General features: G+C 26.2%; 1 protein-coding gene across 3 annotated transcripts in view; it reads left to right on the top strand.

The window, feature by feature from the left end:
• Positions 1-18,882, top strand: part of LOC117178880 (glutamate receptor ionotropic, kainate 2-like) — a 461,802-nt gene that overhangs the window by 388,273 nt on the left and 54,647 nt on the right. For all 3 annotated transcript variants that reach the window (XM_033370402.1, XM_033370403.1, XM_033370404.1), the window contains 2 exons: positions 7,784-7,885; positions 7,979-8,080. In XM_033370402.1, coding sequence (XP_033226293.1) covers positions 7,784-7,885; positions 7,979-8,080 — 204 coding nt within the window. The remainder of the gene's footprint in view (positions 1-7,783; positions 7,886-7,978; positions 8,081-18,882) is intronic.

The following is an 18,882-nucleotide window of genomic DNA, read 5'->3' as shown; positions in this document are numbered from 1 at the left end:
TTACCGGCGAAATCCTGTGGTTGTCCTTATGACAAATTCATAATTATATACACTTATGACACTAAACTCAAAGTCATGAAAACCCCAACCAAAATTTCACGCCTCAACATAAATGATAAAGTGAAAGAAGCAAAACAAGATTTACTACCCAAAAAATCAAAAGATAAATATAAGCTGGCCTTCGAGAAACTTCACAAACGGAGAAACAGAAGAATGTTCCGACAGTGATCATCATCATAATTATCGAAAGACATTCATTTCATACGACGTTATCGCACCATTTCGGTAAAGAGCTTTCCGACGCTTATTTTTCTGGGGGCTCTACAGGCTCATAATAGGGTGGTATCGAATAAAATCTCATGCATCACGCTTAGGGTCACACATCTTGACGCGGGAAATTCAATTTTCGAAAGCGTTCGTCCTGCAAACATTGACCTACCCGCGGTAAAGACAAGCCTAACACTACTTTTGATGTAATATACAGTGTATAATGCTTTATTATAAAAGCCGTCATATAATTTTTCTTTTGATTAGGAAAAAGGGAACAAGTAATAAATTCACACAATAAACTTCCTAAAACTTAATAGAAGTGAGAGAAATAATATGATATACAAAAAATAAACTGAAGAAGAGCATAAAGCGACACATTACGAGTACTTTCTGTGAGAATTCAGTCACGTAAAAGTGGTCCCAAGATAAATCCGTAAAACAGTGAAGTCACCGTCTGTTAAGCTAGCCAAGCCTCCCACATTCTAAACGCGTGCGACATACGTACCACTTGGGACGAGAAGACACTGTACTGCCGTACTTTTGAAGAAAGGCTCTATCTACATTTTTTATAAAAAAATTAGTTTTTCATATTTTTGTCTTCATAATGAAAAACGAATGAAATTCATAGACAATTAGAACCTAATTAGCCTATCTACATAGAATTTGTTTAAATCTGGAGAAATACTGTCGAAGAAAGGTTCTATATGCATTTTTTCAATGAAAAATTAGTTTTTTATATCGTTGGATTCGCAATGAAAAGTCGAATTATAAATTTTAATCAAATTCAGAGATAACTAAACTCTAATCAACCTATTTCAAATAGATTTTCAATAAACCTAGTGAAATACTGTCGAAGAAAAGCGCTTTCTACATTTTTAAAGAAAACCCGATTTTTGTATTGTTCGATTCATATTAGAAAAAATTTAATTCTTTTTACAAAAGGTAAATAGAAATTCGAATGAAATTCGAACATAATAAGACCCTAATTAGCATATTTATTCATATTTTTTATATATCCAGAGAAATACTGTCGAATAAAGGCTCTGTCTAGAAAAAAGCAAGTCTAGAGGGCGTGCATAAATTACGTGAAATTAAAACTATTTTTTGTAAAAAGTTTTTTTGGTTGAAATTCTTCTATTCAATTCTTTATCATCTTTTTTTAGTAAAAAGACTTAATTCTTTTGCTGCAAATTCAACAATTTTGTTGAAAAGACATGATTCTTGTTCAAAATTCACAATTTTTGTTTGAATATTTTTCTTTTTGGAATGAAAATGTTAAACATTTGTGTTTTAGGCTTGAAAATTCATATCCTTTTATACAAAATTGAAACTTCTTTATATAAAAGTGCACCTGCCTGTGACAGTGTCGGGTTCAAAATAATATCTTTCAGTTGAAAATTAATACGTTTTTGAAAATAAAAATGTACTTTTCTATCGAAAATTAACATTATTAAAAACTCTTCCTTCTTTGCTAGGAAATTACTGCTCTGTTTAAAAATACTGAAAATGTTATTATTTGGCTAGAAATTTAACCCCCTGTTGAAAATGAACTTTTTATTGAAAATTTAACTCTTTTGTGGACATTTCGTCTTTTTAGTTCGAAAATTCAACAATTTGGTCAAAAATGTAACTGTTTTTTAAAACTTTCTTTGTTTCATAACAAATTAATATTTTTCATTTAAGTTGAACTATTAAATTTTTGTTAAAAATTGATTGCTTTATTTAACAGATTCAACCATATGGCTAAGAATTTATGTAATTTATTAAAAATTCGTCTTTTTTGGTGGAAAATTAATCTTAGTGATGGGTCAGTATTCGTCAAGAATATCAGAATCTGCAAGTGGTTTTTCGAAGTTAGGTAAACTTTCAGAAATTATAGTGTTATATAAGAGACATTTGGGGTCCAAAGGATTTTTGAAAAATGTGTAAATAACAGGAGTTACGCCATGTTGAATTTCGGCATTACATTTTTTTGACATATCTACATTTCTGAAACCATTAAACGAATATTAATCAAAATTCTGGGTGTTATGGATAAAAGTATATACTTTAAATCAAAAATTAGAAAAAAACCATTAATTTTCACCAAATAGTGGTCCAAACAAATTTTGAATTCAGTTTTTCGTTAAGAAGGGAAAAAAATTCTCTTTTCTTGTTAAGAAAATTCAGTCCCGCGCTGCTCTCCCAGTGTCGCTCAATGGGGAAAGAGCACATTTTTAAACAAAACCGCCCGACACATACCAGTTGTTTAAAGAATTTTGAATTCATTGCAAACTGCAAATTTTGAATATAAAATTGTTAAAATTTTATTTTCAGTAATTTTAAGGTGGAACCATTAAGAATTGAAAAATTAATTTTTTGTTCTAACTGAGCATCTCGTAAATCAGAAGTTAAATTATTTTCATTTTGATTACTTGAAATATCGTTAAAAAAACTTTAACATTTTATTTCAAAATCTTGAATAATCTAGAAGTTGTTTTAAATTTCTTCCAATTTAAAATGATTTTTTAAGTTTTTTCAGAACTTCTAAATATTTTAATAAGTAATAAATGGTGATAGATAAATGGTTTTTATTAAAAAATTTCTACTTCAAACTTCAAATCTAAAATGAAAAACTTTTAAATTAAAAGATTTTCGAACTACGCATTGTAAAATGAATGGTAGCATAATTGAAAAAACAATAATTCAACTCATTATTCTTAAAGTTGTTAAAGTCGAACTTGGAAAGATTTTTCTGCTAAATATTTGTCAATTGCCCGGTCAAAAAATAAATTCTGCAAAATAGATTGTTTTGAGGCACCTGATTTCACTTTGTCTTAAAGCTTATATGTCTCTCCGAAAGATAAACGCTTCCTCTTGTTTTCCTTCAACATTTTTGTAATGCCTGATCGTTACACCTGGTTATGCAACGCAAAACCTAAACACTGAGTTGATGAAAGCGAACTGAAGCGAATATCCTGCGACATTTTTGCCACTCTCTGAAAATCACTGAAGCAGACGAAACAATTAACCACCGAGGATACTGCCCGCTTTTTTCATACTCCTGCGTTGTTGTAGAGTTGCTCCGCTGACCTATCAGCGTCTCGCTCCCTTGTACCACCTTGTCCTCTGTAACGGCAAATTTTCTTGCGGGAATGCAGTGTAGCTAATAATTGAAAAAAACAAAAAATTAGTTTCTTTTTCATTAGTTTCTTTATAATATCATTAACATTTTTTTGTTGATCTAACCGACTGAGAAAAATATTTAGTTAGTTATTACGAGGATGGGAAAGCATCGCGGTGGCAGCGCACGTTCCTTCTAAAATTACATTATCTCGTGACATAGAAGAGACGCCATTAATTTTTTTTTTAATTGAAGGTAAAATTATAAGGAATTAAAATATCTCAAGAAGAAATAAGAATTTTTTTCCCTTCTTGTTGAAAAACTGAATTCCACATTTTTTGGACATTTTTATGACAAAATTAAAAAAAAAATGTATTCCTAATTTAAAGCGTATACTTTCATCTGTAACACCTATAACTTTTATTAAAATTCGTTTAAGGGCTTCAGAAATATAGATATTTAAAAAAAATGTGATGCCCAAATTCAACATGGCGTAACGCCCATAGTTTTGAAAATTTTCAAAAATCCTTTGGATCCAAAATGTCTCTTATATAACACTATAATCAATTGAAAATTCAACTATTAGATAACAAAAATGTATGTATTTTGTTGCAATTTCGTCTTTTTCGTAGAAAATTAATCATCCTACTTGAAAATTTAACTATTTGATTGGAAATGTTTAAATTTTGCTGAGAATTTGTCTTTTGTAGTAAAAAATTAATATTCATGGTTAATAATTCAACTGTTTTGTAGGGAACTTATCATTTTGGTTCGAAAATTCAACATTTTGGATGCAATTTTTTGTGTACTAACAAAAAATCTTTCTTGGTTAATGTAAATTTAACTCTCCTCGAAAATTCGTTTTTGTCATTTGAAAATTTATTTCTTTTGATAAAAGGTTAATCTTCTTTGGTTAAAAATTGAATTTTATGGCTGAAAATGAATCAGTTTTGCTTATGGGTTGAACTATTTTGTTCAAAAATCGTCTTTTTTTGGTTTAATTAAAGTATTTCTTATTTAAATTAGAAATTTAATTTTGTTTTAATTATCATAATTACGAGTATTATATTTTTTGTTGAGAATTTATCTTTTTTGGTTGAAAATAGAATTACTTTGTTGAAAGTTGAACTACATTGCCAATCAATAGTAAGCAGTAATATTTTACAACCCCATTCCTTCCTTCATCGACCTACGTTACTTTTTGAATGGTCCCTCAATAAATTCACGGAAAAAATTTAGTTGGCAAAAATTACGTATTATGGTGTAGGGTTGGGTAAAAACTTACGAAACATAACAAAGAAGAGAATTTGATTTTAGGTCGTCTATAAATCAGCCAATCGCGTTAAGAAAAGATACACTTATGTACATAGAGGGTTTCTTCGTCCTGATTCTCGCCTTGTTCGATTCAACTTTCCGGAAGAAAAAACCTGTCTACAGTGTTCGATTTTCAACTAATATTTATTATTCTTTATTGTAGCTATTCTTTATTTATTCAATAATAACATTAATATACAGTATTACATACTAAATTAAATATAGATTTTTATAAGCTATCTACCAGTATCTTTAATTAATAAATGATTAGGCGGCTTTCCTTAATGCCAAAAATGCAGCTCGAGAACCAATCTACGTAAATAGGTTTTTTTAATCAATTTTCTCAAATTGTTTGTGCATAAATATCAAGCCTATCTACAATATTGCATATGGAGATTTAAATGTTTTGCAATAATGAATAGAGAAAATTACTTAAGAAGAACGCTAGTTTTTTTCAAAAACAATCATATATTCTAAGGTTCAGATAATTAGGGTTGCAAACACGTTTCTTTCAATAACTAATTAAATAACTCAAAAAAATTTCTTTAACAAAAGTTACTATTATTATAAAATGAGTTAATAATTGTTTAAATTACGCCAAGGAAAACGATACCTAAATTTTAATTGTCTCCTAGTATTTATTTTCGACTTAAAAGTTATACGTACTTTCATCGTCATTTGAATTTCTCTTTCGATTCAAGTTTTGTTTTCCACTGTTCTTTGTCCCTTTGCACTGAATTTTAACTAAGCCGTGAACTGCAGGCGTTGCTACATTTATTCTTCCTCAAACAACTATATATCACATTTAATCTGCAATCCTCGGAGATATAAGTTCAGTCATTTTATGAAATTTACAATCAACTTGAAATATTCAAATTCAATTTTTATTTCTTGAGGCGTGTAATTGCCTACTTTTAATTCAAAATAAAAGTTTATAGAGTATGAAAATATCCTTCAAATCTGGTTTGGAGTCTCATTAGAGTCAGCCATAAATTACTTAACACATTTTCAGTTTTAAATCTTTGAAATTATATAGTTTTTCATTTCTAATCCTCAGTTTTTAGCCATTTCAAAAAAACCATTCAAAATTTCATAATTTTCTATTATTCACATTAAATATCGAAGAGCTTTTCATTGAAAGAACAATAAAATAACTTAGACACAATTTCGATTATCGTTTATTTTTTAAATACCAATGTGAAAGACAAAATTTTGATACAAAAATTGTTAAAACTGTTAACGTTTCATTTCAATAAATAGGAGGGAAATTCTAGATTAATCTAAAATTCTATACCTCTCTCCTACATTACTCCCTTCCTCACTAGTGAGTCGCGCCTATCCCAAAAATGAAAATGGCTTGATGGCATAATAATAATTATTATTTATTTTTTATGACCATACAACTGTGTTGCAAAGAAAAAAATTGTAAGGACTTGATAAATATATTCGCAAAAATCTGGAAAATAAGGCGAGATAGAAGAAATTGACACAAAACATTTTTCTATAACTTTTTTAGAGGAACAATGTGAATTGACTGAATATTTTCAGAAACCGTCGCCATTTTATCAATTTTGAAGTTTAAAAAATTTTCCAAGTCATTCCGAAAGGAGATACAAAATTCAGTCCGAAATAGAAAGATAAATATCTACATTTGATTAAAAGATATAGCACTTTAAATAGAAATGTTGACCACTTTTTGATAATTCGCGTTTTCAATTTAAAAAAATCAAATACTCATAGTTTTGACAGGTACTTATTTTATAGGTACCCAAAAAAGCAAAAGTAGAAAATTTTGGTTTTACAAGTGAGGTAATAATTAATTAAAGTAACAAACATAATTGTTTCATCAATTTATTATTATTTTTAATATTATTCGCTTTGAATAATGTTAGAAAACTGCGGCTTTTGCTGCAATTTTCAACTTTTTTCTACTTTTTATTTAGAGTGTAGTGATAATTAATGCAATTTAACAAACATAATTGTTTAAGCAAATTATTATTTCTTGTAACTATCTTCTCTAGTACTAAATCTAAATAGTAGCTGCTTTTTCTGAAATTTTTAACGTATAGCACAAGTTTCACTTAATGAAATAATAATTCATGCATGTTAACAAAAAGAATTGTTTAAAAAATTTATTATAGTCTATAACTACCTTCTCTTAGATTAACGCTTCAAAGTTACGGGTTTTTTTTAATGTTTAGCTTTTCTTTGACTTGTTAGTTAGACACCTATTAAAAATGTTAATATGAATTTAAAAAAAAAAGTTTTTCAGTTACTACTTTAAGGAAAATTTTCATTTAGTTATGTTCATATAGAAAATTGGAAGAATATTTCAAATATCCGTTTTACTTTAGAAACATTCATTTACCTCACTCTAAGCGAAAAATAGAAAAATATTTGAATATTTCAGAAAAAACGCAATCTTTCTAGCATTATTCAAAGATAACTTCGCATAAATGATAATAAATTGTTTAAACAATTCTGCTTACTAACTTAGATTAATGAGCACCTCACGCTAAGTAAAAAGTTAACAAAAAGAAGGTAACATTAAAAAAGCCGCAAATATCAGGCATTACTATAGGAGCAAATAGTGCAAAAGAATAGTAATTTGTTTAAACAATCATTCTTGGTTAATTGCATTAAATTTTACCGATTTCTTAGTGGAAAGTTATCAAAAAGTGTAAAATTTCAGGAAAGCTACAAGTTTCTAACATTAGTCTAAGAGAATATTATTATGAATAATAATAAATTGTTTAAACAATTATTTCTGATAAATATAATGGATTATTGTCTTGTCCTAATAAAAAAGTTGAAAATAAGGTGAAAAATTGAAAAAACCCGCGACTAACTTTATTCCCTGAGAAAATGACTGGGACCGATAATAAATTGGATTCAAACGAATTGGGGGGTGATATGCATAAAATAGAAAACAAGAATTTTCCAATGCATTTTTGGATGATTTATGCTTAGACTGTCTGACCAATTTGAAATGAATTCGACCATATATATGCAGATTCAGAGCACTCTGATCGAAATTTTGTCCTTTTTTTCCCAGCGAAGACTTCGGTATAATTAAAGATACAACATGTGTTTCAGGTGGAGATCAAAGGGATTTCGGGACCTATAGAATTTAAAGAGGGACAAAGGATACAATTTAAATTAGATCTACTGAAACTCAAGCAACATTCGTTAATAAAGGTTAGTTTAATTCATAGAGATATTGAAATTTTTAATATTTTTAATATTTGTCCAAAAAATTAAGATATTAATTTATTAAAATATATTTATCAGGTTGGCGAGTGGAAACCAGGATCTGGGGTTAATGTAACTGACGCTGCGGCTTTTTTTCAACCAGGAAACACAAATGTTACATTAGTTATCATGACGATACTGGTAAATTTATTTATTTAATTTAATCATAAAATTATAAAGGAAGCTAGTAAGCATTCCAAAGGAATATTAATAATTACCTGAGTAAAATAAGTGCCGTTGAAATTCCATTAAGATTCTGAATAAAGACCTCCCCCCCCCTGATGCTAAGTAGATGTTAAACGTATTTGTATGGTCAAACGCCAGTTTGGACATGCTAATTTAGCACGAGTCAGTCGCTCTTGTGAAAATCTATTTTATATGGTTGACGGTAGAAATTGTTTCAGACTGTCTAGACGATTAGGGCCCAAAAAGGCTGCCAAAATGAGAGGGGGAAAACCCCCTCCTTCGTCACAGATCATCACAGCAAGCTGAAAATACTCTATAAAAGGGGACAACTAGTCCGATTTTTCACAAAAATAGGTTTTTCATATGGAGAAAATTTATTTAAATAAAATTAATGTATTGGTACCATATTGAATTCAATAGAAAACTCTTAAGATTTCAAATCAAAATATATTGCATATTCAAGAGAATAGTTGAATTTAAACAAAAGGTTGAGTTTTCAAGCTAGGAAGTTTAATATTTCAGAAACCAGTTGACGAACCAATCAAATAGTTGAGCTTTTAAAAAAAGAGAGAAATTTTCAACAAAATAATTAAATTTTGTTTAAGTAGCTCAATTTCTACGTACAATGATATAATTTCAACAAAATAGTCGATTTTTCAAACAAAAAAGATTAAATATCAACCGAAAACAGTTCATTTTTTAACATATAGTTGAATTTTGAAGTCAAAAAGAAGAAAATTTTAGAAGAAAATTAAATTTTAAAACATAAAAGATGCATTTCAAACCAAGAAAGATGAATTTTCAACCAAAAACTTTTCTACTATAAAATACAAATTCTCAATCAAGAAGGACAAATTTTTTATAAAAAAAGTTATTTCAAGTTCCAGAAGACGAATTTTTTTGTATACATTCTAATTTTGAGACAAGGAAAATTGATTCTCAACAAAAAATATACTACTTGATATTTCCACCAAAAAATGTTTTTATGTTAAATAAAAAAAAGTCAAATTTAAATAAAAATTATAAGTTTTCAACAAAAAATGTAATAGTTGATATATTAACAAAAAAGATTTTAAATTTAAATAAAAAACAATTAAATTTAACAAATAAAAAAAGAATTTTTTAACAAATTAGTTGATCTTCAACCAGAACAGATTTATATTTAAATCATTATTTGCACTTGTATATAAAACAGATCTAGTTTAAACCAAAAGAAATAAATTTTCAACAAAGATAGATTTTTTATTCAAGAAAGGAAAAATGTCGAACTTTCAACAAATAGTTACATTTTTAAACCAAAAAGATGAGTTGTCCGCAAAAAACTTCAATTTTCAATCCCAAACATATGAATTTTTTATTAAAAAAGTAAATTTTCTACCAAAGAGTTGAATTTCAAACAACAACAAAATTAATATTCAACAAAAAATGGAATAGTTGAATTTTCAGTATATTAGGGAGATTAATTTTCTACCGAAAAATACGAATTTACAAGATACATACATTTTCAACCAAATAATTGAAAATTCAACTAAAAACAATTAATTTTCAGTAAAAAATTAATAATTTTCACACAACAGAAAGCGAATTTTTAGCCAAGAAGATTCAATTTCTATCAGAGAAGATAAAATTTTTGACTAAAAATGGTATAAACAATTTTCAGTCAAGAGAATTAATTTTCAATTTAAAAAAATAATGTTCAACCAAAGAAATATATTTTTATCCAAAAAGATTAACATTTAGCTAAGAAGGTTAAGTTTATAACAAAAAAAAATAACTTTTAACAAAATACTTGAATTTGCAACGAAATATTTTCACGTTTCAAGAAATTTTTTACCTAATAGGTAAAATTACAACAAACGAAATTAATTTATAATTCAAAAAACGTAATAGTTGATATAACCAAAAAAGATACAATATTTACCAAAATAGATTAATTGCAGCCCAAAAAGAAGAATTTTAAATGAAAAAAATGAGTTTTTCAAAAATCTGTTGAATTTGTAACAAAAGAATAAAGTTTTTCAAAAAATATTACTAATTTTTTTCTAAAAAAGATTACTTTTCGACTAAAAAGATGATGCTTCAATAGAAAAAGATAAGTTCTCTATCAAAAAAGTGCATGTTCATTGCTCAACTAAGTTTTTGAATTTTCCTCTAAAAAGGATCTTTTTTTAATTGTGAAATATTAAACCAATGCAATGAATTTTTAATAATATAGTGCAATTTTCAACCAGACAGTTAAATCTTTAAACAAAAATATGAATTATTGATGAATAATTTAACATTTGAATTTCTCAACCTAAAAAGATTGATCTTCGGGCAAATATGGATTAGTTAAATTATTATTTAGGAAAATCAATTTTCAACTGTAAAAAAAAGTTCTAAGAAAATAGTGCAATCTTTTACCAAATAGTGCAACTTTAACCAAAAGAGATCAATTCTGAGCCAAAAATATAATTTAAATAAATAAACAAAAATTATATTATTTAGCTGAATTTGACCTTATATAAGGAAGACATGTTTTGATTCTCAGCGGTCTTAACCATTTTTGTAGCTGAGAAAATTTTTTCCCTAAAATATCATTTTCAAATTGTTTTTGTAAACAATACAAGCCATTTAATAAGAGCGAGAGATTTTTGTTCAATTTCTGAAAGTAAGCAAATTTGTTCTTAGCATTTTGTCGAATCTGACGCTGTTTGTAAGGAAAATATGAAAAATTAATTTTTCGAAAAAGAATGCTCGTGTCATTAAAATGATAAAGCCTCTATAAAACTTTCAGTGTGTCTACCATATAGAAGGCCAAATTCAATAAAAAATAAAAGTGTGAGGTTTTCGTTATAATAAACTTTTCATATTTTCGAAAAATATGACGGGTCTATGTTGTTAAAGAAGAACAAATTTTTAGATGGACGTCAAAATTCATTAATCGTTAATTTGAAAAAATATAATCTTAGAAATGCGTGCTGTTTAATTTCCCCTGAGCAATAGATTTCGTCAATGAGAGATTCAGTTTATCCGAGATATAATTTATTGTGTGCCGTGTTTAGTTACGTTTAGTTTAACCAGAAGTTTCAGTGGTTCTTCATTGTATTAAAAAAATTTCAAATAGGTGAATTTTAACTAGCACCTATATTACGTATTTTGAATATTTTTAGGATTAACAAGAATTTTTTAAACAATCAATGTTACATAAAAATATTGGTTTGTTTATTTATGGACAAGACTTCATATTCAAAAACCTTTTTTTACTTAGAGAACGTCCATTAAATTTTGTAACGTAATGCAAAAAATAAAATATATGATATGATCAACAGTTTATTACAATGAATACTTTTAATAGCGCCTAAATAAGATTACAATCATATTACATAACACTGTATTTAATCGTGATGGCCCACTGTCAATTAGAATGGTAAGCTCCGAAATCCACTATTATGATGACTACATGCTTGCGTTTGAAAGGCGTACACTACAGACCATTTAATTTTATTTCAAATTAATATATTTCTATAATTTTATTACCAGATATAAAATCATTGTACTGTAGAATTTATATCTATTCAATATGTCATTTTATTCTATTCACTCCTAAATTTCACTGTTGTGGCAATAACCATAAGTGGGCAAATAATTTTATTAATTATTTTTAATAATGAGTAGTACTCATTTCTAAACAAATATATTTTACACAAAGTATACTGATTACATATATCCTACTTATAACATTTCTACACAAAGTATATCGTACACGGAAATAAATAACATTATGTTTTTCGTATACGAAATATTTTCTGCACAGAATATATCTTACATATATAATAAATATTAATTATTTTATTCAGAATATATTCTCAAAAAATTGTTCACAAAACTACCACATGCAATATTCTTCCTAAAAAACATATTTTATAAAGTAAGATAAATTACTTTCTACACAAAGTTCTCTCAAAACGGGAGAAATCAGATGATTCTTAAGGAATATAAAATGCTAAAAAAGATACATTTTCGACTAAATCTTACAGTTTTTAAAGAGGAAACATTGCTTAACAACCAAAAATGGAATAGTCAAATTTTCATTTTGGCAAATTAATTTTGAATAACAACAAAAAAGATTTTTTAACAATATAGTCTGATTTTTAACCGAACAGGTGAACTTTTAATGAAATTGATGAATCTTCAACTACAAAAATAAGTTTTTAACAAAAGTGTTTAATATGGAACCTATTAGAATTTGTATTCAAGTACAATTTTGATTAAACAAAAAATTGTTTATTTTAAATCACAAATATTTTAATTCAAGAAAAATAGCCGAATTTTTAACAAAACATTTCGATTTTTATTCAAGAAAGATTTTTCATTCAAGACATTTTTTTTACCGAATTGCTCAATTATAGACTAAAAAAAAAAAGTTTGAACAAAACAGTAGAGTTTTTCATAAAAGAAAAAGAAAAATTTGCAACCATAAATTAAATAGTTAAATTTTTATTTAAAACAAATTAATCTGTAACCAAAATACAAAACAAACAATTTTCAAACAAAAATGATGAATTACTAACTAAATTAATACATTTTAAAAAATTAAGAAAGGAGTGCAATTTTTAACCAATTAGTAGAATTTTTAAACAAATTAAAATTTAAATAAACATAATATTTTTAAATCGAAAACCCTTGAATTTTACAAAAAAATAAATTCTTAACAAAAAATGTAACAGTAATTAAACTGAATTTCAAGAAAAAAAAGTAATTTAAAAAAAAATAGTTAAATTTTCAGCCAAGGAAGATTTTTTATTCAAGAAGAAGACAAATTCAACCAAATTGGTGAATTTTTGAGCCACAGAAGCCAATTCTTTATAGAGCAATTGAATTTTTAAATGAAAAGTTCATTTTCAACCAAATATCTTCAAAATAATAGAATTTTCAGCCCAAACAAAAATTTTTAAAAATGTGTGGAATTCTTAAGCCAAAAAGATTAATTCTCTGCAAAGCAGTTGCATTTTCAAACAAACAAGTTAATTTTCAACCCAGAAATATTTTTCCATCAAGATAAAAAAATTTTCAAGCAAATTGTTGAATTTTCGAGCCAACCAAGTGAATTTTTTTTTAAACAATTGAATTTCAATGCGAAAATTTTTTTTCAACCATATAGTTTAATTTTCTACCAAAATAATAGAATTATTTACCCAAAAAGGCAAATGAGTTTTTAATAAAATAGTTACTTGTTTAATTAAGGAGACGGATCTTCAACCCAAAAAATGAATTTGTAACAAAGTAGTTCCACTTTACTGCTTAATGCTTCAATTTTCAATTCAAAACTATCCATTTATCAACCATAAATATATTAGAATAGTTCGGCCACAAGAATTAATTTTCAACTAAAAACGATCAAGTTTAACAAAAAATGGAATATTTAATATTTCAGTTCAAAAAATCAATTTTCAACCAAAAAATAAAACAGGTGTTTCTAACAAAATTGTTGAATCTTCAACCATACAAGACATTTTTTTAAAGTAGTAAAACTTTCAATCAATTTTAAAGAAAAAAGATGAATTTTCAATTAAAAATGCAACAGATGAATTTTAAACTAAAAATTATGGATTTTCAGTAAATAATGACAAAAATAAATCTTCAGTTAAAAAAATAAAGTAATTTTCAGTAATAAAAACGATGCATTTTCGACAAAAGATATTCCTTTTGAACTAAACAGTACATTTTTCAGTAAAATAATTAGATTTTTAACCAAATAGTATAATTTTTAACCGAAAGAGGTTCATTTTGAACTGGAAATAAAATAGTAGACTTTCCTATTAAGAAGAATTAACTTTCAGGAAAAAATAAATAGATTTTTATATTGGTTTCTATTAATTTAGTTCGAATTTAACCGAAAAAAAACCACAGAAAATGTGAAAGTTTCTTGAAAACAGGAGAAAACAACAAATTCTTAGAAAGAGGAGTAAAAAGCATAATAGGGGAAAGTGTGTTAAGTTTGTTTTAATATTCCCCATTATTAATAATTTTTTAAAAATTTTTTTTGTATAGGAAATGTTTTACACCTAATATGTTTGTGTAAAATATTGCTGTATTTTGTATATCTTCACCCAGAATATTTTTCGTAGATCAGGAACAATATGTAAATAAAAAAATTTAATTGTTCGTGCGTAAGATATTGAACATAATAGTTTGGTGTACAATATTTTATATAAATAAATAATATTTTTATAATAAAATATTTAGTATTTAATTATTTTTAGGGTCGTGTACCTATTATGGAAGCTTCAGATTCACATCTAAAAAAAGGAATTATCTTTCTGTTTTTTACTTTAACCAGAGTTTGAATAATCAAAAATGTGTAGACACAAAAGCAATTTAATCAAATGGCAAAAATATCCATGAACTGAAGCAAAAATTCAGATTTTCATTGGAATTCCAACGAAAATGTATTCTCATGTAAATTTTCGTTCAACTGCGAATAATGTGAAAACATTTTCCTACATTTCGAATCTGGAATAAATTGCCCTTCAAAACGTCGTGTAATTTTCACATATGGTTTTGCAAAAGGGATAGATTTTCATCAGCTTGTATTCGAATATTTTAAGTTATGGATAAAGCATAATGAGATGTATTTGTTTCAAAGACAGTAAGTAGCATTGAATTTAATTTTTTTTTAATCGCATAAAAAAATTTCCATTTTAGACATTTATTTCAACCATTTTTCACCACTTTATGTCTTAAAATATCAATTTACTTTTAAAATTACAAATTTGCGTGCATGTAAAGCTACTGATTATTATCACAGTGGACCCTAAAGATAAATCAAGTTTCAGGCTAAAAAATAATTCATGTTTCAAGGGCTGAATTATATATTTTTCTCTCAGTTTACGGGAAATCATATTTTATTTTTCTCTCAATATTTAGAAAATCCCTTCTTGTATTTTCCGTATGTATTTTTCCAATATTTGAATCTAGAAAGACCTTCAAGATAAAGAAGAAGCAGCAAGATATTTATTCTCTTCTTCAAGGCGAAAAAGTAAAACGATGTTGATAGTGTACCCAGAAAAACGTTTCTTACATTTAAAGAAATAGTTTGGTTGCCTTTCCTTATTTGTTACCCTGAACAAACATTTACTTAAAGGAAATTATTCAATTAATTTTTTCAGTAAAAAATATTTTTTTTAATTAAATTGACCCCTTTACAAAGTTAATACAGGTCAGTAAATTCCATAAGGTCAGTTTACACAAATTGAAGTTGAAGTTATTTTTACTATTTTATTTTGGATAAAATTCCAATTATTTTGTTAAGAATTGGTAGTTTTTTGTTGAAAATTCATTTGTTTTGGTAGAAATTATTATTTTTTTAAATAAAAAAACAACTGTTTGTTTCAAAGTTCTCTACTTTGGTTGAAGATTGACCTATTTTGTTGAAATTCTTCTGTTTTTATTGAATTCAAATAATTTTTGTTTAAAATTAGAAAAACTTTTTGGTTGAATTTCAACTATTACATTTGTCATCCACAGTTCATTTTGTTGACTAAATATTCATTTCTTGTTCTAGAAATTAAACCATTAGGTTAAAAATTCCTCTGAAAAGTCAAATATTTAGTTGAAAATCCATGCATTTTGTTAAAAATGATTCTTTTTTCGAAAAAATTAATGTTGTTGGTTAAAAAGTCTCATTTTTTATAAATATTCTGTTTTTTGCTTAAAAATTAGTTTTTTTGATTAAAACATAATTTTATTAACTGAAATTTGAACTATTCTATTTTTTATCATAAATTTTTATCTTTTTTGATAGAAATTCAATCTTCTTAGATGAAAATTTTTCTGTGTGGTTCAACATTGAATTATTTCGTTGTGTATATTTTTTAAGTTAATTTTATTATTTAAAATATAAATAATGTATTTTAAGTTGATAATTTTTCAGTTTTAGGTATAAATGCAATTTTGTTGTTGAAACTGTATCTTTTGGGTCGAAAATTAATCTCATTTATTAAAATTATAAATTTTTGGATAGAAAATTCAAATTAAACTATTTGGTTTAAAACTCTTTTTTGCTGACAATTCATTATTGAGGGTAATAATTAATATTACTTTATTTTTGTTTAAACATTTATTCGTTTTAGATAAAATTGATGTTTTTTGTTGAAAGGATGTCTCTTTTGGTAGAAATTTGAACTTTTCGGGAAAAAATTCAACTATTTGGTTGAAAATTCATTTTTTTAAGATTCATTATTGCAGGGCAAAATTAAGTTTATCGAGTGAAAATTCAACTATTTGGTTGGAAATTTATTTTAGTGCGAGTGGAAAAATACTTCTTTTTACTGAACATTTAACTATCACTTTTATGCTCAAAAGTTCATCTTTTTAGTTGAAAATTAATGTATTTTGTTGAAAACTTCTCTTCTTTGGTAGAAAATTCATCTTTTGGTATCAAACTTCAACTATTTGCTTAAAAATGAATTTTTTCGTCGTTGTTAACGATTCATCATTTTTTTCTTTACTAAAAGATAAAACTTTTTTCATTAAACATGCAAACCTTTAACGACATCCTCTTTTTAGTTTGGAAATTATTTGTTTTCGGTTTAGGATTCGAATAATTCGTTTCAAATTTGTCTTTTTTGTTGAATTTAATGTTTGTAATGCAAATGAAAATATTTTTTGGTGGAAATATTACATATTACACGTGTTGTTAAGAATTTATTTTTTTGTATTCCAGATTTAATAATTTGGTTGAAAATTTAACTATTTTGTTGAAAATTCCTTTCTTTTTGGTTAATACTCATTGTTTTAACTGCAAAATAAAGAATATTAGGGAAAATAAAAAAATGGTCAGGAAAAATTGCGGCAACCCTGTATTAAAGAAATAATGTATTCAACTGAAAACAATATAAACTGTGTCATTCTCTAAAATCAAACAAAACTTTGTCCTTCATTGGCAAGTATTTTCGTATTAAATTACAAAAATTATATTAACGAAACTATTTCTTTAATTCAAGAATAATATTTCTCTTTATATAAATAATTTAAAATATTTTGGTTCTAAATTTATAAAAACTATTCTTTATGGGCATTTTCACTAGGTAATAATAATCCGCTAAATAGTATTATATTTCAGTGCTAATCAGGATTTGCATGTGAATGTTTATAAACATCCACATTAAGGTCGTCCAAAAACCGACTTTCAAATAGAGGGCATGCCAGCCCCCCCCCCCCCATTTTGTGAGGTTACCAGAAAAAAATTCCCTTCAAGTTTGAGCCAAATCAGTTAATATTGAGACACGTCGCGAAGGCCCTGAAAATCCCACAAGATTAACATAGAGAAATTTTGGTTTTCGGAAAAATGGGATTCAGGTTTCTGGATTTAAACTTAGCTTGCGGGAGGTATTAAAAGTTTGTCGGGGAGTCTCTAATCAATCATTTCCATGAAATTACTTTAAATTTTGATGCCCCCTCCCCACTTGTGGAGCCCCAAAAATGCCCCAAAAAACTGTAACTTATCCTTAAAAAGAGGTATAAAACTCAAGTTTAAAAAAAATGCAATTATTGTGGTAATTTTTTAGTGTAAAGAGCAAAATTTTTTGTCTAAACCATGATCGTATTGTTTAATAAATTTAATAAATATTCATGTAACATTTTATTGGAAATTGTGATTCAAAAATCTGATTTTTTTCTCAATTCAATTAAGTATATCGCTTATTGTTGAATATTTTAACGTCAAACAAATGAATTAAGTAATTAATTTTTGTTTATAAAATTTTTTAAATTGGTTATGAAAATTTTATTTTTTACGAAGATTTAATTCTATAAAAATTATATTCAATTTTGTCGTTCTTTTTGAGCGTCACTGGAAATTAAAACAAAAAAATTTGCTCTCAACAATGACAAATTACCACAATAATTGCAAAAAAAAAGAAATTTCCAAAATTTATTTTTGAATTAAATGGTTTAAACCAACAAAATTTGTTTAAAAAAAAAAGAATTTATCACAATTAAACAAAAATAAATTGTTTTAACAATTGTTAATTAGTTGAAAAATACTTTAAAACATTCCACTTGACAAACAAAAATAATTTATGGCAAAAAAAAGGTTTAAATTCAGAAACTTGAATCCCATTTTTCCGAAAACCAAAATTTCCCCATGTTAATCTTATGGGATTTTCAGGGCCTTTGCGGCAGATCATTCGACGCGAGATTTATCCACTACATTTTTTTGCGTGACATTTTTTTTTCTTTCTTTGTTGAAAAATATTTTATATGTATTTTTTTGTTTCAATATGATATGCAAAATTTCCGAGAAAAAAAATTAAAATTTTTTTTTTAAGAAAGTGATCGTCTTAACTTTTTTATAACTGAAAAAGTATTTATCAACAAAATTTCAAACATTAGATCTAATATGCAGTTGAGCCCGAATTTCAAAATGAACTATAGTGAAGAATTGCTCCATTGAATCTTCATAAATAAATTAGGCATTTTTATGGACAAATAGAGATTGCTTATAAAAGAACCTAATTTTTTCACGTTTTTGTGGAATAATATTCCTAACACATTCCAGAATATACTGTAAAAATTTCAAAGTGGAGAAATGAATAGTTATTGATTGATGAATTTTTACTTTCACTTTCCTAAAAACGATAATTTTCAAAAATTTATTTTTCGGACAATTTGCATATCATGTTGAAATAAAAAATATGTATTAAATATTTTACCAAAAAGAACGAAAAAAAAATTTCATGCGAAAAAAATGTAGGGGGTAAATCTCCATGGAA

This window comes from Belonocnema kinseyi, chromosome 8 (genome assembly GCF_010883055.1).
Source record: "Belonocnema kinseyi isolate 2016_QV_RU_SX_M_011 chromosome 8, B_treatae_v1, whole genome shotgun sequence".
Taxonomy (NCBI): Eukaryota; Metazoa; Arthropoda; class Insecta; order Hymenoptera; family Cynipidae; genus Belonocnema; species Belonocnema kinseyi.
The sequence above is the reverse complement of the archived record's forward strand: the minus strand, read 5'-3'. Positions and strand labels throughout refer to the sequence as shown.